At 33.0% G+C, this 25537-nt stretch overlaps 1 protein-coding gene across 1 annotated transcript; it reads right to left on the bottom strand.

Annotated features, from left to right (window-relative positions):
- On the bottom strand, positions 1-24334 carry LOC111378986 (polypyrimidine tract-binding protein homolog 1-like). Its single transcript, XM_023002293.1, has 8 exons — positions 24314-24334; positions 19397-19452; positions 8957-9067; positions 6551-6765; positions 6081-6105; positions 1051-1150; positions 228-332; positions 1-145 (listed from the first exon to the last, which is right to left on the bottom strand). Exons 1-8 carry the CDS (start codon positions 24332-24334, stop codon positions 26-28), a joined length of 753 nt encoding a protein of 250 aa, XP_022858061.1. The 3' UTR covers positions 1-25.
- Positions 24335-25537: the final 1203 nt, after the last annotated feature.

The raw sequence follows: 25537 nt of genomic DNA, 5'->3' as shown, positions 1-25537 counted from the left end.
TATTTGAGACTTTCTTTCTTTGCAATTAGGAAAATTTGACGGATGTGTAGTTCATGAGCAACTTACCAGGATATTGGATTAGGGCCTGTGTTCCACCATTCTCAAATATTGCAATCTTTTGGACAGTACCATATGCAGAGAGTACCTATCAAATTAGTAGCTATCAATTTATTACAATTCATCTGACACGTGGGCGTATGTGAAACAATAATTAGTACATTCAATACCGTGTGAAGAACATCCACATTGACTGCATATTGCATATTCTCAATGGATGCGAGCTGCATATTACTCTCAACTTCCTTATTCTCTCCATCAGGACCTACAACGGGCTAAATGCCGGGTAAAACTCCAACCGAGCCAAATTGAGCAGTTCTTCTTAAGTTAAATACTCGAACGGATATCTGAATCAAGAATTGACAGGTTCGTTTCGATTCTTGGTTCTAGATCAAGAACCAAAGAATCGAATGAAAATCGAATCACCCTAATTTTTTTAATTTATTTATTTTAAATAAGTTAAATTATTTTAATTTTTTCTAAATAAATTTGCTAACTAATTATTTAGCTTAAACCCAAAAATATGATTTTTCCTATTTCTAATTTTCAGTCCAAACCCAACTTAATCAAATTTGTCTAAATTTTACCCAAATATGTTATTTTACCGTAGAGTTGTTTTTACCATTCTGAAGAAATCGAATTGAAACTAGACAGCGCCTCTCTTAATTATTGTGAGCACGCTATCTTTCTTCTCGTGTGATTTTAACAATCAAATCTATGAAAAATTTAACAAAAAGAGATGCAAAAGAAATATAAGATCAAACTACGTTATTTTATAAGAGTTAAGATTGAACATATCATTAGTTAAATTAATGTAGCATCGTAAATATTAAACAAATTAATTATAGTACGGAATCCAAGAACCGAATGAGACTGTATCCAAACGGTTCCATATTTAAATGAGAACTGAACCGAACTGGACCGGACCTGCCAGCCCTAGTCCTTGTCCACACAACAAAACAGGTTAGCAAATATTCCAGTTGAGAAACACACTTGAACAAAACCTTCCATTGCAGTAGGATTAACAGGAAGATAAGGATTTGTATAATCCCTGCGCGAGGAAACAAAACAAGAATCCATGTGTAAAAAGAAACATTTATCCACCGTTATTGTTTGATTTCACAAGAAGTCCTCGAGCTAGACCCTCCTATCACTTGAACTACGAGAATTTGATGGACCAAAAGATCAATCAGAAAGCAAATTTATGACACAATGAAACAAAAAAACTCTTTGCACACACTCCAACTCATTCAATGAAGTAATTAAAGGAAAGGCAAACATTTCTTATCTAACAAGTTGAAACACGTCATCATTGACCATTCATGGGAACTAAAATTATGGGCATAAAGCCTATAACATATTAGAAGAGAAAATGAAAAGGATCATTACAGAACCAAATTCACTATGTATGTTGCAGTTGGACTCGTACTAGAGCATGGAGAATAAGAAAATTACGTACTTGACCAGTCATATATTTATAGTGCACTCCTCCACGCTACCGTTGGGCCTACTTTGGCTTGAGGCTTGACCACATCACATATGGTGCGGTCCTCTCGATAAGCAACATATTATTGATGAAGCTCTTGTTTTATTCAAACTTTTTCTAGACGTTTTACAATTTTTGTACTCATAAAAGGTTGACTAAATAGAAAATTAATTGATCTTGCTTTAACTACATTAATCGCACCAAATGCAAGTTATCCGTGGCAGGAAGCCGTTAAAAACATAACTAAAATTTATTTGCACAATTCAATATATGTTATGTTTTATTACTACCATTCTAAAATTTATTTTTTTACAAATATTGGTGTCAAATACCCTCGTGTGCATGTATGATTTGTCACATCGTGGCCCCCCGGGCATAGTTCAATGGTGCAAAGGATAGGAGTGATGTTATCTCACGTCTTATTGACAGTCGCAGTATGGAGGTTAGATTCCTGAGACATGGAATTTGACTCATTGTAGGCGCAATGTACAAACAGCTTTTATTCCCTGACCTGCTGGGCACATTCCGCGATTTACCTCCCCCACAAAATTCTAAAAGCGAAGTGGTGGAGGCCCTTAAAATTGGAGTTCAACTTTTATATTTGTCACATCGTGTATTTCGTGTCATTGCTTTGCTTCAATCTGTTTAGATGTGATCTAAATAGATTAGAGTGCATGAAGAGCACGATCATCGAGACCACGTGAAAGTCTGTTTTTCATACAAAATTAAATAGTTTCATAACATGTGACTAGGATATGTTAGGCCATATAGTAAAAAGTAAATAGTTTCATAACACATCGATGCCACGTGCATTGCACTATTATTGTATTTAATGTGTCTTTATTAGCGTGATGTAGAAATTTTAATTTTTTTGTCATAATCATAACATACTTTTGAAGTTTGAATTAAATTTGTTGGCATGAACTTTCTCTGGCAATTAAATTTATGGTCGAAAACTTAAAGTTTGGCCTTGATTAAATTCCGTTGGTGTGATTAATGTAGTTAAAGCAAGATCAATTAATTTTCTATTTAGTCAACCTTTTATGAGTATAAAAATTGTAAAACGTCTAGAAAAAGTTTGAGTAAAACAAGAGCTTCATCAATAATATGTTGCTTATCGAGAGGACCGCACCATATGTGGTGCGGTCAAACCTCTAGCCAAAGTAGGCCCAACGTTAGCATGGAGAAGTGCACTATAAATATATGACTGGTCAAGTATTTAATTTTCTTATTCTCCATGCTCTAGTACGAGTCCAGCTGCAACATACATAGTGAATTTGATGTGTATTTTTATATAAATAGGCTAATAATCTTGGTTCTAATATTTTATAGAATGCTCAATTGCCGAAATATAATAATTCTTGAAAAATCATAATATGAACACCGATATGCTTGAGAACATCACATATAATTAAAGTAATCTAAAAAAGGGGAAAACTAACAAATAAATTACGCGCAATGCTATATATTTTTTGTTGATGATCCCTATTTAAGGTGTTATTAAGTGTCTGTTGGAGCTCCATTATTTTCTAAGAGTGCATTTTGAAATAGTAGATTGATGAAAAATGTGTTTTTAAAAAATAATGAAAAGTTTTGAATTTGCATGTAATATTATTTATTAAAGAATATGTTGTTAAAAAGAAGATAGAGAAAAATATATTTTGAAAATAATAGAGATTAAACAAGGGTTAAATTATAAGATCAATAAAGTGAGTCTCATATTTAAAAATTTAATTACCCTTATTATTTCACTCCCATTACTTAGAAATAATCCCTAATTTGTTTATATAACATCATTTATAAATTAAACAAATATATTAAATTACACAAAAAGAGCCTCTTATTTTCCAAAAGGAGTTTTGTAGAATGAATTTTCCCCATTAGTTGTACCCGTTCCCATCCGATTTATTTGATTTAAATATTTAAGTCAAATACGATCGTCCAAATCCTATAAGATTTTGGACTTTGCTATGGGTACAGAAAAGGCAGTATAGATTGGGTACATAAATTCAAAACATACACACATACATGGGGTGGGTGGTATGGTTTTTTCCAATATAAAACTCACATGGGCCCCACCCCATTTGAGTACCCTGTTTTTTTTCTGCGAGGATAATTCACAAAATTATCCTAAGATTTTACTTATTTATACACATTTCTTTCTTGGTACGTCTACTTCCAAGAAATGTTATTAATGGTTGCATCAAGCACAATATAATACAACATTGTATACCCCAAAAACAGTAAAAATACGCATTATTGTGGCTTATTTGTTTACTTATAGATAGATAAAGAAATTTTAGAATAAAATAATCAAAGTTGAAAATATATAGCTAACTTTTAATAATGAAATAAGAAATTAAGTTTCAGAATTGACAATAAATGATTGGCTTAATTAGTTTGATAGAAAGGCCAAAAAGTTACTTAAAATAAAAAAGTAGTTATCTAACTACAGAATGAGTAAATTGTAAAACTGTATAGATTTATATTTATTTTTAAGATCCAACTAATAAGTGAATTAAAAATAAGATTGAATAGTATTAAATTTAATCTATTGCATCCTTCAATTATATAGACTTGTGCATAAAAGAAGGCAAATGAGCTATGAATAATGAGAATATTAAGGGCGGTGGCTGGTTGGCTGGCTGCAATGAAGTGAGAGACGGATAAATGAAGATTCTATATGTGTAGCTGAGTTTGTGAAGGCAAGTAATGGTTGGAATGAGCAAAGCATTTTGTTTTATATTCTTCTTTCTTATGATCCATGGTCCTCGTTTAATTCAAAATATTTACATTTTAAACACGTCCCCCACAAACGAGGACTCCCCGTACGAAAGCAGTGCGGGGACTCCCCCCACATTTGTGTGGGGGTCCCCGCACCAATTGAAATGACTGTGCGAGGACTCCCCGCACCACCAATTTCGCACAGTTATTTCTACCCCCATTACTTTGCTTCCTCTCTCTTTCTTACTGTATTGAGGGTGAATATCAAAGGGCTGTAAAGGAAAGAGAGTTGGTGTATGAAGGAAAGAATGGAGTGGGCGTAAAATTAGAATTTATTAGTGAGGGTTAAATCATTCAAATCAATTGCTTTGGATTCGCATTAACATGTTTAAATTCTGAAAATCTTGGTTTTTATTTTCATAATTCAGTATAAATTATCTGATCTGTTACTGAGACAACTGAGTTTTGAGAAAACTTCGAAACCTCACAGATTCTCTCCCGTTTATTTCTCACTTTAATGGGTTTTAGTAATCTTGCTGAATTATGAGTGATATACTTGATTCCATATATTTTGTGTAATCTATTGAATGGAGATTTAGTTCCTTAAATTCTTAATAAATTTTCCATCTGGCATCTGGGTTCATTTCAAAACCCTGAGATTCTTTGTTATTTTTCAGATTTTGTGTATCTTCAAGAATATGTTAGAGGATATGGCGGATGGTTTGCCATATATAATATCCCATTTGGGTTATCCTTTAAATTTCAAGATTTATATTTAAGCTTAAAGGGAAAATGGGTAGAGAAGAAAACATGGATTTGAGCAGTCGTACCCCGCACACTCCGCACCAATTCCGTGCGGAGTCCCTGCACAATTCGTGCGGAGCCCTCGCACAGTCTCCCATGAAATCAACCCCTTCTTTTAAATCTTTGGTTTTTAGTATGTTCGACAAAATCAAAGCTAATATCAAAATTTGTTTAACATTTTAATATTTCATTTGACGCAGATAAAAATATAAAAAGGAAATAAGTAGTTCAAATAAATTTCATTTGGTAGAAGGTATAATTCACTTTATTTAAAGAAAATGACTTATATCTAATAGCAAAATAAACAGATTTCCAAAAACTTACATGGAAGCTGTTTTCCTTTGTTTGATTTCTATCATCTAGCACTGTAATCATCCAATTCACAGAAAATTCCGTCACCAGCGAATATATTTGCACGGTTAGTTATGCATTAACTTTTATATACATAAGAATTAATAATTTAAAAAGTTAGAAAAATACATATTTTCTAATCATCTAATTCAGAGAAATGCTAAAACCCAATCTAAAAATGCACTCACAATATTTTGTAGCTAAGTAGACTCTAAATTTTACACACAGATTTTAATAGTTTAAAAGAATTAGAGAAATATAAATTTAGCATTAAATCAAGAATATACCTCTCTATTCACACAAAAATCCAAAATTGTGAATCGAATAAACAAAATTATAATTATCAGATAAAATCGAGGATATACCTTTCTATTAACTCGAAATAAAAAATTTTGCACGTAGAATCTTGAATAAACAAAATCATAAACTGAGAAAAAGGGCATGCCAGGGTTTACGTCTCTATTCATGAGGATTTTGTACGAAGAGATTAATCACAGAAAAAACGAGAGAAGAATTGAAGAAGAAGTGAGAGAAGAAAATGATGATAATAAAGAAGAAAGCTTGTGTCTGGGTTTGCGTGGAGAAATGGCTTCACCGTCCTTTTGAATAAGAAAAAATTGGTATGCTGATATTTATAGTGAAATCACTGTTTAACTACAGTAGAAATCCAAACGCTATTGCAACTACAGTGAATTTTATTCATCTATCTATAAGTAGTTATATATATATAAATAAAACAATAACAACAAACAACAAAAGCGCATGCAAGAGAACATCCTAGTGTCAATTAACTGCACCACAGGCCATAAGGAAAACTATTGGTAGCATCGTAAACATAAAAGATTAAGGCACGAGAAACAAAAGATTTGCAATGATGAAAATGGGTATCGAAACTACATGATACAATTTACATTATAGCACAGTAAACCTCCACCCAAGATACAACCGTAACACTACTCGTCCATGATAAATATTTCAAGCAGATGATAAGAACTCATAATCATGTTCAGTTAAAAACTATTTACAGATAACAGAAAGATGAGTCATGCTCAACATCTGTAAACTTTAATCAAATAGACAAGAAGAATATTTATCAAGAAACTGTAAATAATAAGCAGCTATAGTGACATACCAAGTGAATGACATCAATGCTGACATTACCAGCTTCAACTCCCTCAATTGTAACAAGCAAGACATTGCCTGGAACATCTCCCGAACTCTTGTTATTGACAATTTCGTTCCTGTTCGAGTACTGGATATAGACTGTTTTGCCACGAACTTGTGGTGGTTCTGAAGCTAAAGCACAATATGCAACCATGTTAACTCCCTGATTAATATCCACATTAAAAGAAAAAGAAAAAGGAAAAAAACCACACCATCAACATAAAGCCGATAGATAATTCAAAACCATAGAAACTTCAAACAGTAAAAAACAAATGCATTTTATCAATATAAATAAAAATCATTGTCTTCTCTTTTATGCAATTCTTGTCGATTTTATCCCGCAAGTGAATGGATCGTAACAAGTAGTAAAATGGACCTTTTGAGTCCGGATTATCGTTCCCACGAGGACTGTACTTTTAATGCCCAATTTATTATTTCTAACTTCTATTTGACGAAAATAAACAAAAACAATGATTAAATGTGATTTTTATTCTAAATACTTAAAAATGCAATTGGATGCAACGAAAAGTGATTGAGAATTCAAACAATAAATGGACGTTAGGGCGGAACAATTTCACTTATTGGTCACTTTTACTTCGTAAATCAAGATTCATAAAACTTAAGGTAGTGTTCGGTCGAATTCTTCTATTGTATTCAACTTACCCCTCTCGAGTTCTCATTGAGCCTATTTAATTAGTTTAATTCCATATCTCTATGCAAATTAAATTTAATTAAACGAAACATTGGTTCTGAGAATTCACACACGACCGTAGCAATCAATATAGGTATCTCTACACGTTATATCAATTTACTGGATTTTAACATGTGGTCTAAACAAATAATCCGCATCTCTATGCAATCATTGTTCACAAATCATCTAATTAGTGATCAAGTAATTAAATGTATTAAGAATAACATTAAAATCAACACAAAATATAAAAGCACTAGAATCTCAATTGCATGAAATAAAGGATTCCAAAAGATTACATTGTTCGCCCTAAAATCAAATTTAAGTACTCATAATAATGGAAGAAAAATAGGAAATTGTCTTAGAATACATCACCGGATTTGTAATAAAGATGTAGAAGAAAAAGTAGAATTCTTGCACCAAGATCTCCTTCCCCTTCCAATGAATACTTCTAATATTCAATTGTTTGGTGTTAATCTTCTTGAATTTCTCTTTTCAATCTCCCTTCTTGTTGTCTTCTCTCCAATATGTCAAGAACACGTGGCTTGATTCCACAGATTTTTAGTGTGCGGTTCCCCTCTAATTTAGGTCTTCAATTCTGTGTTTATAATGTCTTGGAGTTTAAGGAAAGATTTGGAGATGAGTTGGGCCGAAAAAGAATGGTAAAAACTTAAAAAAATTACTCTCGCACCAGGCGCCGCGATTTGGGCGCCTAGGCGCTGACTTTCTATCAAAATTTCGGCATCATGGCGCCTGGGCGCTGAGGACTACTTCTGTTGCACTGGACAGCTTTCAGTATTTTTGTCATAACTTTTTTGTTTGATATCCGATTGAAGTGATTCAAGATGCGTTGGAAATCTAATTCAAAGGACTACAATTTTACTTCAGGAATCATTCTCCAATTCGATCGTTTTCTATGTCAAAATGAGTCTAAATGTGAGACCAAAACTCCGGCGCAAAACTTTTTGGTTGGAAAATGATTTATGATCATATCTTGACTAAATTTGATCCCTTTGACACCTTCCTTCATCCAATTGGCTTCTAGAACTCTCGGATCTTCATTTTAAGTTTCGACACGACTTTTGATTAATTGCATTTTAATCCTCGAACTTTGAATCTCTTACGTTTTGGTCATTTTATCCAATTTCGCTAGCTTTTGCCTATTTCCTTCCTTTGACCTCTTTTAGCTCTTGTTTTCTCCACTTCTATCAATCTACAAAACAACACCAAAATCACTTGTTAGCACTTCTAAAATACTCTCCAAGATAGCAAAATCATGAAATTAATGACATAATATAATGAGTGTAAATCACTCATTAGCAATTGAATCAAAATTGTCACATTTTTTTTTATTGTTTTGGATGAACCGAATCACCAACTGAATTTGACGATTAACAGCATATGATTTGAATATATAGAATGGCTGTATAAACAGGTCTATCTGTTGTATGCATTCGCATATTGAAATAAGATCAAAGTAAAATTTATATCCCATCAGAAATACTGCTTCATGAAATCTCTCTCTCTCTCTCTCTCTCTCTCTCTCTCTCTCTCTCTTACACAGTGAAATACAAACTGTTACATTAATAAAAAGTCCCTACTCTCCTACAAGTTTTCCTTTCTAATTGATTCACCGGTAACATTTAGATTACTGTACAAGAAAATTGAGAAAAAGACATACAAATTCAACGAAGGCTTGATTGTGATTGGCATCGACATTGCACTTGGTATTGACAATCTTGCTAAAGGGTTTGCAGAGTTTGACCAGCTCTTCTTCGATGCACTCCACGGGAGATTTCGCAAGTGGAATGTAAGTATTATGCCCTAGGTCCAATCAACTTTGGACATAAATACTTTTATATATAATTAATGCAATTAAATGACAAATCTATTATTTAATTAATAGACAATTAAATAAATAATAGAGTTCGTAGATTCAAATCTTTGTAATTTGTTAATCACAAGGAGTTGTGATTGTAAGATACAAATTACATTTAATTGAATCTTAAATCATCCGTGGTCGTAAGTAATAACGAGATATGGATATCGTTATTACGGATAGACCATCACGTGTGGTATTTCTTACTTGTGAAGTAAGTAGCTGATCTCACAAGCTAAAGTGTGGTGACACTTAAATGAACACGTAGATGTTTTGCTATAGAACAAAACATTGGAGACTCTTGGAGAGATTTCACATGGATAACTATTTGAGTGTCAGTGGTTAATCTCTAACATTCGGTAGTGGAATTGGTCCTTTGACTTGAGGTCGTCATGATACCTTATATGAGAATAGTCATACTTTAGCGGTGTTGGATGTTGCTCTGAAAGGGCCGCTATACGACATCGTTCGGGTATGTCAAGAATAGTATGAAGATTGTGATTGATCAATAAAGGATTTGTCACTCTTAGATAGTAGGAGATTATGATCTGTATTTCATTCAATTAAGTCGACGATGAAATTCTTGGCCAAGGTGTACTCATAAGTCGAAAAGGAGTTTTCGACTTATATTGACTTAATAGTAGAGTGAAAGATATGATCGATGATCGAGATTGACACAATTCCATATCTCGTAATTGATCGAATCATATTGACGAAGGGATTATAGTTTCACGGTAAACGAACGAATTTGGTTTTGTCATACCACGTGACATTTTTCGTCATATGTATTGCCCTGACACATTGCTAGATGTCAATCAGGGACGGCGAGTGTGAATTGAAGATAAATTAAAAGGGTGTTTTAATTTATCAATTTTGATTAGATCAAAATAATATTTCACGTCGTTAGGCATCGTGGTCGGGAACCTAATGGGTCGCACACAAAAGAGAATTGGAAGATTGCAAATTGCCAATTGGTTAATTTAACAATCGTTGGATAAATTAATTAGTTGGATTTGTTATTTATATTCCTGAATTAATTAATTGGATTAATTAATTCATGAACCGGGTTTAATTAAATGGATTAAATAAATATTGAACTGGACTGGGCCGAGCCCGTTTGGGTTTATATAAATACATGGCTAGGGTTTGAGGTCCATATGTTTTTCATTATTCTTGCTGGCATAAGAAAAAAAATCCTGGTAGCTGCAATTTTGTTCTCTGTGTGGATTACCGTTGGAGGCTGGACAATTGGACAGCTGTGGATGGCGAATTAAGATTGCTGGAACGAAAAGAATAGCAAAGAAGTTTGCAGATTTGAAAAAGGTACAATCTTATCACAATTTCTATCTAAACATAAAGGCGATTCTTGGTGGGAATCGAAAATTATTTTAAATTCCGCTGTGCATGTATAAGTAGATTCCCAACAGTGGTATCAGAGTCTACTTTGTGTTTGTTAGGAATTGATCTTTGATTGTTATTGTTTTTCATGTTTCTAGCAATTAAGAAAATTAATTTTCGTATTCAAAATTGGTTTTGAGGAAGAAAATAATATTTTTAGATCGGAATTAAAAATAAAAAAAATAAAAAAAGGGGAAGGGGCTGAAATTCGCCGGCGGTTTTCTCTGGCAGTGGAGCGCTCGGCAGCACCGGTTGCTGCTGCTATTGTAGCAACAGCGCCAGCCGGCGCTGCTAATTCTGGCAGCAGCAGCGCGCAACGCTACTGCAATAGCAGCGTCGCGCGCTGCAGAATTTCACTGCAACGTTCGTGCTGCAGTCTAACTACAGCGCGAACGCTGCTGTAGTGGCGGCGTCACCCGCTGTATGACAGCAGTGACGATCCGCCGCCTAAGAACACCGAGGCCGCCGCCAACAAGAAAGAGGAAAAGATTTTACTTCAAAAATCTAGGGTTTGCAGAGTTTTTGGGCGTTTGGAGGCAGGGGCCTCGTTTGCAATTTTTGAAATTGCAGGCCCCCGCTTGCAAATATGATATCCAGGGTCAAATTGTTAATTTTTTAATTGAGGGTCATTTTTGGCAATACTTCATATTAAGGACCCCTGCTTTCAATTAAATGAGAAGGGTGACTTTGCAATTTTTAATTGGAGGACCTGTCTTGCTATTAAGTTAATTGAAGGACCACCTTTTAATTTTAAATTTGGGTCAATTTGCAAATTTCAAAAATGGGTTTTGAATTTAAATTTTAAATGGATTTTAAAATTATATTTTTAATTGGGTTTGACCCATGTTTTTATTTTGACCCAAATTAAAATTTTATTTAAAATTGTCGACTTTTATATTTTCGTTAAAATATGATTTTAACTTAAGTATCAAATCTGACCCTATATTGAATTTTATTTTATTTAGGAGTATTATCCTAAACTAAAATATTAATTCAATTTAAATTAGAGTTTGACTCTAATTTAATACCTAATTATAATTTGATTTTAAGTAATTATTGACCGAAATATGTTATTGAATTTAGAACTGAATTCTAATTTGAAATTTAATTTAAAATTTGATTTTAATTAAATTGTCGCCCTAAGATTCAATGTGAATTAGAGTTGGACTCTAATTTAGGACTTAATTAAAATTTGATTTTAATTAATTTTTCACCCAAAGATATTTTAGAAATTAGAATTGGATTCTAATTTGACATTTAATTAAAATTTGATTTTAATTAAATTGTTTTGCCCTAAATTTTTCTTTAAATTGGAGTTAGACTCTAATTTGATGTTTAATTAAAATTTGATTTTGATTAAACAGGTTCGCCCTAAAATCTTAGATTTAGAGTTGGACTCTAATTTTACCATTTAATTAAAATTTGATTTTGATTAAATTCATTCGCCCTTAAATATTGAAATTAGAGTTTGACTCTAATTTGATATTTAATTAAAATTTGATTTTAATTAAATTATCCCGCCCTATAATTGTCGAATTAGAATTGGACTCTATTTTGGTATTTAATTAAAATTTGATTTTAATTAAACATGCCGCTAATTAAATAATCGATTAATATGATTAATTAATTATTTAATTATTCCAATCCATTTATCTAAAAGAGTTTAGACGAATTAATTGCTAGAAACTTGAAACTTATTTGCATATAATATTAGATATTATATAGGTATACATTTATGTGATAAATGTATTATTAGTGGACGATTATGGACTCGACCATATGGATGTGTTGAATGGTTAATTTTATTCTTGTTGATTTCTGGGCTTACGAGCTCTTAATTATTTTGGGCTTGCAAGCTCTTAATCATTTTGGACCTGGGAGTCCGTTATTGCTATTATTGCTATGGGCCTGCGAGTTCAATTTCATCTAGGCTTGCGTGTCAACTAGTATAGGATACATGTTGCAGCTGGAGTAATTGAAGAAATAAGAAGAGGAGGAGACCATGGAGATGGTACATTGATACTGATTAGTGTAATACCCCCTAAGAATTGATCAACTAGTCTTCCTTATGGCTCCGGAAGACTAGGTAGTAAAGTCCATAATTGTCCACGCTATTATATTATATGTTATATATATTTATTTGCATGATAGATGTATAATAATGTATAGGGGTGTAAGCGGTCCGTTTTGACCGGTTTTTGACATATTTTCAAACCAAACCGTTTAAAACGGTTTGAGAAAAACCCAAACCTAAACCAAACCATTTTGAACGGTTTGAAAAAAACTCAAACTTAAACCTAACGGTTTGGTTCGGTTTTAAACCGCCGGTTTCACCATATATTTTTTGCACGTCTACTTTTATGTTATTAATTCATTGAATTTAATACATATTTATATCTCACTAGTAATAAATTTAAAACAAACTAAGCCCCTGTTTGAACCAATTTTTTGGAAAAAAAATGAAAATTTAAACCGTTATTCCACAAGTGCAGCCGCCTTTGTTGACCTGCTATTTCATGTGTGGGACCCAACCTTCTCTCCAATAGTCAATTTTCTCATTATGATGATATGGAAAATATGGCTCAAATAGGGGTTAAATATCTACTATAAATTTAAATATCAATTAAATCAAAGTGAAATCACAATAAACTAAAACATAATTTTTTTCATTTTTGTTCACCTTTTTTAGGCTAATGACGATACAATAACGTTACAATACAAGTCTACTAAACTAGATATAAGTCCAAAAAATATAATGATGTCCAACAAGATTTCGTGAGCATCATATCTAAAAAATGAATACTGATTAAATAAAGAGAATAACCAACCACAATAATAAAACAATTGTCTATAATATCTAAACATAATAATTACACAAGTTTACGTTTGTATGATGTTACGAAACACATTTAATTTCAGATTCTTACCATAGTTTGGTCCAAAAAATTATTGATTTGAAACTTTATTTGTAGCAAATATTATCACCGAATGTTTAGGATCTCTTTGTCTCCGATTTGGTATAATGGACTTTAATTTAACTTTGAAGAGGTGTGAAAAATCTGAAAAAGAAGTGTGTGGTGCCGGTGGCTCAAAACTGTGTTGGGTGTCGACTGGAGTTCATCTAAATTTTGAAGAGAAAAAGCTTTTGATAGATTATATTAGTCTTGAAATTATTAAATATATATTAGGATTATTGGATAATAATAATAATAATAATAATAATAATAATAATAATAATAATAATAATAATAATAATAATAATAATAATATATCTGTATTAGAAAATTAGGAATTGATAAAAATACCCACAAATGACAAAACTAATGAATTTTACATATTTGGATCAATTTTCAAAAAATTTCATTTTTTCATTTTTTTATTTTTATATATTTTTTCGCCGGTCCGGTTTGGTTTTAAACCGTAATTAAAATTCTTAAACCTAAACCAAACCATTTTGACCGGTTTGGTTTGGGTCAAAACTATTCGTTGATCGAGTCCACGTGGCACCAAACCGACGGTTTCTAAAATGCGGTTTCGGTTCGGTTTTCCGATTTTGCGGTTTTTGCTTATAGCCCTAATAATGTATATATTATTGTTACGATATGACATTTCAATGCAAAATCCCTCCACAAAATATTAAGTCACATTTATGATTGCCTTCCATCATTATAGTGAAAAATTAGAGTCTCAAATCGTTTCAACTTGTTGAGTACACTCAAGGTTGGTCCATTAGGGATATGTTTGACACTATAAAATATTTGATATTTTTGAATGACGGGTTTGACTTAACTAAAAATTATCTTTTGTTGGGTACACTCAAGGAGATAAATTTTAGAGGCATGTTAAGCTAACACATAAAATGTGTGAAAACAAAGAGTTGTTAGCTTAATGATCTGGGAGTTGTATGAAGATACAATTGATAACACTATCTACCCAAATGTTATATTAAGGTTTGTTGAGTACACTCAATGTCTTAATATAATAGATGGGATCCTAGCCCACTGGGAGTCAAGTATGGACTCCATAAATTTATGTAAGAGGGTCATAAATTTTATTTAAACAGTGGGAGCATAATTAATTTAATAAAAGTTCATGTTAAATTAATTAATGCAGTTTATGTATATTATTCTTTTCCTTTTCGTCATTTACATTTATATTGAATCGTGAGTAACCATATGTTTTGAATGGCATACTAGATGTCAACAACCAAACTATATTTTCTTAATAGACACCGCAATTGGAGAATTGTTCTCATGCATGAGAAAATTGGTCACGTCCTTGAGTAGCCCTTTCCAGAGACACCTGCTGATGACTCGATTGAAGAAGAGGTGACTACTGTAATAAACGCAGTGATGACAATAGTATTGCAATGTATGTGGTACTTGCAACTGTGTCACTGAGTTACAAAAGCGACTTGAGAGTATAGATGTTAACACATAATTCTTCACTACAAGGAGTTGTATGATAATAATCGTGTGTGGAAGGATATGAGACTTCCAAACAACTATACCGGTGCAAAATGACAGAGTAATCTTCAATCGATACTTAGACACTGAAGATGATTGACGTTGAGAAATGTCTCAATTGAGTTCAATCACAAACCATGAACTAAGTAGTGACTTGGTTCTGCAACATCTGTTAGAGAAAGCTATTTATAACTAATTATGAATTTAACGTGAATAAGATCGAATGCAAAATTATTAAGTTGCTTAACATGTTTAGGACTGTTAAGCTCTTTATCAAAGTTGGAAGTGGGCAAACTATTGATTCCTCTAAAGATATTAAGAGGAAGTCTAAAGGGGCTTTATGAAAGCATCCAATATGGTTAAGACAGTGTAAGCGAAGGACAAATATCAAATCTAATGACCCTTGTTTTCATTGTAGAATGAAAGGTCATTGGTAGGAATATAGCGTGGCTTATGTCTACTTTACGAGTTTCTTAGGTATTTGATACCAGATGTAAATCTCATATTTATACAAATATGGAGAAACTTAAAAGAAATAGACCACTGTAAAAGGGAGAAGTTGACATACACATTGGAGATGAGCAAATGTTGCTGCATTGTCTGTATGAATATACTTATTGCCATTGCTTTTTGTTTTAATATTGAAATTAGAGAAATGTCGTTTTATACCAACCATAGCTGGAACATTAAAATGAATTTCATGTTCGGACATGAACTATTTTAATGTTAAGGACAATAGTTGTTCTTGTTTATCTTAATAAGATCCTAATGGCTATGGTAAATTACAAAACGACGATTATATTCTTTAATATTAAGGATTCTATAATGAGTATAGAAATTATAAGGTATAAATGCGATAATCTAATTATTACCTAAATTTGGCATGACAGACTTTGTCATTTAGATGAAATGTAATTCCAAAGTTACATAAAGATGTATACTTGGAATTAATTGATTTTGACAAGAACAAATTATGCATGTCTAGCACAATGACCAAATCTTCTTTTACTTGAAAAGAAGAAAGGTCAGGATAATTACTAGTCTAATGCATGGTGATGCATATGGACTTGTGTCAATTAATGTCAGGTAATGTTTCTCTTATTTCATCAATGATCATGTATACTTGATGAAAACTCAAACATCAAACTCTTGAAAAGTTCAAGGAATTCACACTAGAATTAGAGAAACAAATAGGTAAAACATTAAGATTTGATCAAGTATCTTAAAGATAAAATCTAGATCATCTAAGAGAGAATGAAATTCTCTTGCAGTGGACTCCTTCATATACACTGCAGCAAGGTGGTGTATTTAAAAGGAGGAATCGTTAATTATTAGATATAATGCGGTTAATAACAAGCCATGCAAATCTCCCAAAAATAGTTTTGGAGTCGTGCATTGATTGCAGTGTGCAACACACTAAATCATGTCCCATCTAAATTGGTTAACAAGAATCCATACGAGTTATGGAAAGGCAATAGTCCCAATTTATCTTATATGAAAGCTTGGGACCATGACGCTTATTTGAAGCGTCCTGAATCGGATAAGTTTGACGTTAAATCTGATAAATACGTATTTGTGGGGATATTCAAAGCAGACGTTTGAATATTAATTCTATTATCATGAAGAAAGTCTTCGTCTGACGACATATCGTTTTCTTAGAGAAGATGTTTACTCTAGGAGAGGACAGTGGGAGTAAAATAGAATTTGAAACAGTTCAAGAGTCCACAGATATAGTTAACCAAGTAGATAAATTCGAGTTTGATCCCATATCTGATATGGGACATACTTTGGATTAGGAAGTAAAGACTCCTGAGGACATGACAGCTCTATGTGAATCTAGTAGGATCATTCGACCTTCAAGAAGGTGCGAATCCATGATCATTAATCAGGTATTAGTGATCCAGGATAATGAACCTGCTAGTTGCAACAAATTAAAGTCAAGTGTTGACTTAAAAGAGACAACAAGATTCCATGATACTCGAGATGAATTCGATGTATGTGAACAAGGTTTGGACCTTGGTCGAGCCTCCTGATGGAATAAAACCCATAAGGTTTTGTAAATAGTTTATAAGGGAAAAGGTCGACGTGGATGTGAATATCCATATATACAAAGCAAGGCTAGAAGCAAAGGTTAAGTGTTGACCTTGGTAAAACTTCTCTCCTGTGGCCCTGCTGAAGTCCATTCAGGTTTTATTTGCAACAGTTGTATATCGTAACTAAATGTTAAGATAAGTCTCTACGGAACTGAAATCTTTGATTTGATGAAAAAAGTCAAAGTGTTTGATTTTATCAAATTTGAAGACGAATTATGTGTTTACAAGAAGATAGTGGGAGCATTGTCGTATTCCTAATATTATAGAAAACGACATCCCTATGTTTCAATCGTTGAAATAATGGTTGTTAAATGATTTATTCATAAACGATATGGGATAAGCAACTTGATCTATAGAGGTAGATCTAGAAGAATGCTTAACTCATCCCAATTTACATAGATGAAATCTTGAGAAGATTTCATATGGAGAAACTGGTTTACTCTTAAGCGGTATGTTGGAAAGGTTCCAACCGTGAAGCAACCGTTGATTCAATAGTAGAAACCTAATACATGGTTACTTCAGAAGTAGCAAAGAGTTGTAATATGGATCATGATGTTCATAAATGAACTTGGAGTAGTTTCTGATATTGTTGATCACATACCATAGTATTGTGATAACAATAGAGCCATTGCGAAAGCACAGGAACTAAGGTCTCATCAATGATCCAAACATGTATTAAGACGGTATAATCTCATCAGAGAGATAATACATAGAAATGACGTAAAGAGAGGAACAAATTTCCACATTTAGTAATATTGCAGATCCATTGACAAAGAGTTGTCATAGTATAAACATAATCATTATGTAGACTTATGATATTGGATACATAAGTGATTGGATCAACTTTGGACATAAATACTTTTATATATAATTAATACAATTAAATGGAAGATCTATTATGTAATTAATAGACAATTAAATAAATAATAGAGTCTGTAGATTCAAATCTTTGTAATTTGTTAATCACAAGGAGTTGTGATTGTGAGATACAAATTACATCTGATTGAATCTTAAATCATCCGTGGTCGTAAGTAATAACGAGATACGGATATCGTTATTACGGATAGACCATCACGTGTGGCATTTCTTACTTGTGAAGTAAGTAGCCGATCTCGTAAGCTAAAGTGTGGTGACACTTAAATGAACACGTGGATGTTTTGTTATAGAACAAAACATTGGAGACCCGAGGAGAGATTCCACATGGATAACTATCTGAGTGTCAGTGGTTAATCTCTAACGTTCGGTAGTGGAATTGGTCCTTTGACTTGAGGTCGTCATGGTACCTTATATGAGGGCAGTCATATTTTGACGGTGTTGGATGTTGCTCTGAAAAGGGCCGCTAATACGACATCGTTCGGGTACATCAAAAATCGTATGAAGGTTGTGATTGATCAATAAATGATTCGTCACTCTTAGATAGTAGGAGATTATGATATGCATTTCATTCAATTAAGTCGATGATGAAATCCTTGGCCAAGGTGTACTTATAAGTCAAAAAGGAGTTTCGACTTATATTGACTTAATAGTGGAGTGAAAGATATGATCGATGATCGAGATTGACACAATTCCATATCTCGTAATTGATCGGATCATATTGACGGAGGGATTATAGTTTCACGGTAAACGAACAAATTTGGTTTTGTCATACCACGTGACATTTCCCGTCACATGTATTGCCCTAACACATTGCTAAATGTCAATCAAGGACGACGAGTGTGAATTGAAGATAAATTAAAATGGTGTTTTAATTTATCAATTTTGATTAGATCAAAATAATATTTCACGTTGTTAGGCATCATGGTCGGGAACCTAATGAGTCGCACACAAAAGAGAATTGGAAGATTGCAAATTGCTAATTGGTTAATTTAACAATCGTTGGATAAATTAATTAGTTGGATTTGTTATTTATATTCCCGAATTAATTAATTCATGGACCGGGTTTAGTTAAATGGATTAATTAAATATTAGACCGGACTGGGCCGAGCCCGTTTGGGTTTATATAAATACATGGCTGGGGTTTGAGATCCATATGTTTTTCATTATTCTTGCTGGCACAAGAGGAAAAACCCTGGTAGCTGCAATCTTGTTCTCTGTGTGGATTACCGTTGGAGGCTGGACAATTAGACAGCTGTGGATGGCGAATTAAGATTGCTGGAACGAAAAGAATAGCAAAGAAGTTTGCAGATCTGGAAAATGTACAATCTTATCACAATTTCTATCTAAACATAAAGACGATTCTTGGTGGAAATCGAAAATTATTTTAAATTCCGCTGTGCATGTATAAGTAGATTCCCAACATGGAGAACTTTGGATGGTGTTTGGGTGTACCAGAACTGCTGCGGCTTTAGCTTTAAGATGTTGGAAGATGGTTGTTTAAAATCAACAAATCAATATAGGGAATGAAAATACAAGAAAATGGCCGCAAAAGAACCACCATGGCTCCAAGTTAAAGCCATGCAACCGCATGGTGCTTTTGGCCATGCAGTCTCATGGCTACATACCGAGGCCAAAGGGCCTCAATTTGCATGAACCATGCGACCGCATGGTACTAAAATCCGGCCGTTGGAGGTTGATTTTTGGCTGTTGCAAGTTTAATTTTGGTGGCTTTTCATACATTTTTGGCACCACTTCGTAAGGCATAATTGAGACCTATAAATAGGTGATCAATGTTCAAGAAAAAACACTAGAAATTCATTCTAATTCAGCAATCAAAAGATCAAATTCTTGTTCTCATTAATATTCATTTCTTTATCATGTTCTTCAAAGTTTTGGTGAAAAATACTTTGCGCTTTAGGATTTTCTGCAACAAGACTTGCTACAATCTTTCAAACCATTTGTTAGAATAACTTTAAGTATCTCAAAAACACTAGAGAATGGGCAAATAACATTTGAGGACAATGATCCCGTGTTCGAGCCTTCAAAATTGTTTTTAATAACTTTCGAATTCTTCATCTTGTTTTGATACAATTTTTGTGTTATAACTTTTGTTTTTTCTCCATCACTTCCATTTTTACAATAATCTCAAACTTTATTTCTGCGATGGAGAGCGAGACTACAATGGCAAACATAAAACTCATGAATCAAGACTTAGTACTGTTGGATCGGTTCGATGGCACTAACTTCATGCGGTGGCAAGACAAGTTGAAATTTCTCATTACTGCGTTGAAGATCTTCTATATTTTGGATCCAGATTTGGCGTCGTTATCGAAACCCACAAATGGAGAGACCGAACCAATCAAGACTGAGAGGCAGAAATGCCAAGAAGATGAATTAATATGATGTGGTCATATACTCAATGTGCTGTCGGATTGTTTGTAGGATTTATACACAAACATAACATCGGCAAATGAGATTTGGAATGCATTGAAAAATAAGTACAAAGCAGAACATGAAGGTACCAAGAAATTTTTTATTTCTAAATACTTTGACTTTAAATTTCTTCATAATATCCCCTTACTTCCCCAAGTGCATGAATTACAAATAATTGTCAACAAACTAAAGACGGTAAAGATTGAAATTTCGGAGACTTTTCAAATGGGGGCTATAATTGCTAAACTCCCGGGGACTTGGAAAGGATATCTGAAGAAAATAATGCATAGTTTCGAAAATTATTCTTTGGAACAATTACAAAAACATCTTCAGATTGAGGAGAAATCTAGATTGCATGATAGAAGTGAAAACTCATTGGAAGGAACTTCTAAGGCAAATGCTGTTGAAAAATTTGAACCGTCTGCAAAGTCCAACAAGAGGAAGCCTTCAAGGAACATTAAGAAGTCCAAGAAGAAGACCAAATGAGGGTGTATTTTGTGTGAAAAATATGGACATCACGCGAAAGATTGTAGACATCGAAAATGAAATTGTGGTCACCGTAAGCGAAATAAATGCAATTAAGAGAAAGGTTCCCGGGTAGTGGTATGATACTTGTGCAACTTACACGTATCATATGACAAATCATTATTCAAACATATCGTGAAGTGGATGGAGACCAAGAGATTTAAATGGATAACGAAGTTCGGTTCAAGGTTATTGGAAATGAAATGTTGATATCTTCACTTCCGAGAAAACCGTTACTCTTACAAATGTACAAGTTTTGGATATGAATAAGAACTTGGTTTGTAGAAATCTCTTAGGAAAATCGGACATTAAAAATGCATTTGAGTTCGGTAAACTTGTATTGTCCCTTAAAGGGAAATTTGTTGGAAAAGGCTATTCTTGTGAAGGAATGATCAAACTTTGTACCGTTGACAATGAAATGAATAAAACTGATTTTGTTTATGTTGTTGAATTATTTTCATTATGACATGCTAGATTAGGACGTACTGGTAAAAATACTATAAAATGTATGAAAAAATGTGATTTAATTTCATATGATGAAAATAAGGAATATAAATGCAAGACATGTGAAGAATAAAAAATGACTAAAAGACCATATCAAAGTGTTAAGAGAACTTTTAGTATCTTAGAATTAATTTGTACCCATATAAGTGAACTAAATGGCATACTAACTAGAGGTAGAAATAGGTATTTTATTATCTTTATTGATGACTTCTCTAGATACACGTATATTTATTTGATGAAACATAAACATGAGGCTTTTAACATGTTTAAAGTGTATATAAGCGAAGTTGAAAATTATCTAGAAAAAAAAATAAAGACTTTAAGAAGTGATATAAGTGGTGAATATTTTTCTAGCTATTTTAACTTGTTTTATGAACAATATGCACCTCGGACACCCAAACAAAATGGTTTGACTGAAAGGAAAAATAGAACATTAGTCGAAATGATTAATGTCATGCTTATATTTGCTAAGTTGCCATTTAATTTATGGGGTGAAACTTTATTAAGTGCATGTAAAATACTTAATAGGATTCCTTCAAAACATACAAAGATTTCTCCCTACGAATTGTGGAAAGGAAGAAAATCGAATATTGGATACTTCAAAGTGTGGAAGTGTCTTACTTATTGTAAGAACACAAATCCTAATGGGGCCAAATTAGGTCCAAGAGGCATTAAATGTGCCTTCTTTGGATATGCTAACAATAGCAAATCTTATAGATTGCTAAACTTGGATACCAATGTGATTATCGAATCAAGTGATGTAGAGTTCTTTGAAGATTCGTTACCTTCGGATAATGAATTAAGGGAAAATTTTAAAAATATCCCTAGCTCAAGTGGAACACGTGATGAAATGTCTTCTAAAGATATTGATGAGTCTAGTGAACCACGAAGAAGTAAGAGAACTCGAGTTGAGAAGTCTTTGGGATCAGATGAAATTGATTATCAACTTATCTCCTTTTACTTAGTAGAAGGAAATGAGTTGAATGTTGTAAAAATAATTCCTTTTATTCTACAAGTGGAAACCGACCCTAAAACCTATAAAGAAGCTATGGCTTCTCTAATAGCATTTTCTGGAAAGATGCAATTAAAGATGAAATGGATACGATAATATCTAATAAAACTTGAGAACTTATCGATTTACCATCGGGATCCAAACTTATTCGATGTAAATGGGTATTTAGGAGAAAATATAATGTTGACGGCTCGCTAGACTATTTTGAAACTTATACACTAGTAGCTAGAATAACATCAATAAGGATATTATTCGCTTTAGCTTCAATACACAATTTGCATGCTCGTCAAATGGATGTTAAGACAACATTCTTAAATGGGAGTCTTGATGATGAGGTATATATGGAACAACCCGAACGATTTTTTCTACCTAAAAATGAACATAAGGTGTGCAAGTTAGTAAAATCATTATAGGATTTGAAGCAGACACCTAAGAAATGGAATGAGAAGTTTGACTTAGCAATAATATCATTTGGATTTAAACATAATAGTGTAATAGATGCTTATATTCTGATGTGATGATTATATGACATTTATATGTTTATATGTTTACGACATGTTGATCATAAGTAATCACGTGGACGGAATAGAAGAAACGAAGAGGTTTCTATTTTTCACATTCAGAATAAAGGATCTTGGACAGGTGAATACCATTTTAGTTATCAAAATCACAAAGACTAGTAGGAGTTACCATCTAACTCAATCACAATATTTTGAGAATGTGATAAATAAGCTCAAACATTTGAACATAAAAGAATATAGTACCCCAATTGATCCAAGTTCAAAACTTGTAAAAAATGATGGAAGAGTGATTGCTCAATTGGAGTATGCTAATGCTATAGGAAGTCTTATATATGCAGTTTAATGCACAAGAACAGATATAGCATATGCAATTAGCAAACTTAGTAGATTTACTAGCAATCCAAGCAATGATTATTGGAAGGTTGGTAGAGTTCTTGGATACTTAAAGAAAACCAAGAACTTAGGCCTATAATGTACTAAATTTTTGACAATATTGGAAGGATTTACCGATAGTAGTTGGATATCTAGCACGGGTGAAAGTAAATTCATCTCAAGTTGGGTGTTCACTCTAGGAGGAGGTACCGTTTCTTGAAAATTAAAGAAACAAACATTTATAACACACTCTACCATAGAATTTGAATTTGTAGCCCTATCGGATACCGAGATAGGGGTTGAGTGGCTTAAAAATCTCTTTTATGAGATACCTTAGGGATCAAAGAATATTTCTTCAATACCTATCATGTGTGATAGTCAAGCTACATTATCAAAAGCATACAATGAGGTATACAACGGAAAGTTTAGACACATGAGTCTTAGACATGACTATATAAAGAAATTAATCAGGGATGGAATAATTTCCTTAAATTATGTAAGGTCAACTGAAAATTTAGCGGATCATTTAACTAAACCTCTAAATAGAGATTTAGTAGCATCTACTTCGAGTAAGATAAGGTTGAAACTCCTTCACTAAAAAGGTCCACCAATGATGGCAACTCTACCTGTAATTACTCAAAAGGAAATTCACAGGTTCAAAGAGTAACAACAAGTCATTCGATATATGAATAGTTACATCATTATTCAAATTCGTTATGATCCTATCCTAATTAAATAATGCTTGTTGTTACTGAAACGAGGGTTTAGCGTTAAGATCTTAATGAAATTCAGTGCTACAACACAAGTACCTTTAAAAGTAACAAAGGTACTGGAAGAACTTCACCTAAATAATCTTCAAGGTGGTGCCACCTTAATTGAAAGTTGTATTTTCTCTCTTAAAAGATCATTGAAAAAGGATAAGTGCAAGGCCATAATAGCGCTAAACGAGTTATGAGGAACTTGAGAACACATGGTACTCATGTGTGTGTTCTTACAGGTATTGTCACATGGAATAATTGGTTCAAAAAGCTTCACGCTACCTTTGATTTCGACTCTACTTTATTTGATTGCACTGTGGTTAGATTCAAATCAAAAAATGTCTAATCCTTATGCATGAGTATTATATACTTTGAATAATGAGACCTTTTTAATTTTAAATAAATGGGGGATTGTTGGAAGATGGTTGTTTAAAATTAACAAATCAATATAGGTAATGAAAATACCGGAAAATGGCCGCAAAAGAACCACCATTGCTCCAAGTTAAAGCCATGCGACCGCATGGTGCTACTGGCCATATGGTCGCATGGCTACATACCGAGGCCAAAGGGCCTCAGTTCAAATAAACCATACGACCGTATGGATTTGTACCATGCAGTCGTATGGTACCAAAATCGACCATTCGAGTTCGGTTTTTGGCCGTTGCAAGTTTAATTTTGGTGGCTTTTCATACATTTTTTGCACCACTTCGTGAGGCATAATTGAGACCTATAAATAGGTGATTAATGTTCAAGAAAAAATATTTGAAATTCATTCCAATTCAACAATCAAAAGATCAAATTCTTGTTCTTATTAATATTCATTTCCTTATCGTGTTCTTCAAAGTTTTGGTGGAAAATACTTTGTGATTTAGTATTTTCTACAACAAGACTTGTTACAATCCTTCAAACCATTTGTCAGAATACCTTTACACATCTCAAAAACATCGAAGAAAGGACAAATAACGTTTGAGGATAGCGATCACACGTTTGAGCCTTCAAAATCGTTCTTAATAACTTTCCAATTCTTCATCTTGTTTTGATACAATTCTTGTGTTATATCTTTTGTTTTTTCTCCATAGTTTCAATTTTTACAACATAAGATTGATTTGATTGCTCGTTGCGATGACGGCAACGACGATGGTAGTTGCGGGAATTTTAAAAAGTAATATTGTCTAGAGACAACGAAGGTTTTCACGACTCGGGTATGGTTTCGCCTTTCACGCTTTGCCTAATTTCGGATGGACAGAAACGGAACTGAATGTACTATACAATTTTTTTTACCTGTTGAGGAGCTTCTATTGAAACCTAAGTTGGAGAAAAAGGGTGAAGAATACTCTTTTATTAACCCCCGTTTGGCCCCCATTGTCGAGAGATGAAAATAGGCGAAATATTGTTTTTTTGAAAAATAAGTGGTTGAAAAAGAAGG

The sequence above is a fragment of the Olea europaea genome, unplaced genomic scaffold (assembly GCF_002742605.1).
Source record: "Olea europaea var. sylvestris unplaced genomic scaffold, O_europaea_v1 scaffold1913, whole genome shotgun sequence".
Lineage (NCBI taxonomy): Eukaryota > Viridiplantae > Streptophyta > Magnoliopsida > Lamiales > Oleaceae > Olea > Olea europaea.
Note: the sequence above shows the minus strand (reverse complement) of the source record. Positions and strands in the feature narration are given on the sequence as shown.

Bases quoted from the DNA above. Each gene is read 5' to 3' on its own strand.
- LOC111378986 (XM_023002293.1), bottom strand. From the start codon at position 24,334: ATGAGTACCATGTGTTCTCAA. The intron at 1,151-6,080 runs GTAGTTAAACAG...GGTGGATAAATG, and splicing joins ATAGCGTTTGGATTTCTACT to TTTCTTTTTACACATGGATT. The intron at 333-1,050 runs GTGTGTTTCTCA...CCCGGCATTTAG, and splicing joins CAATGGAAGGTTTTGTTCAA to CCCGTTGTAGGTCCTGATGG.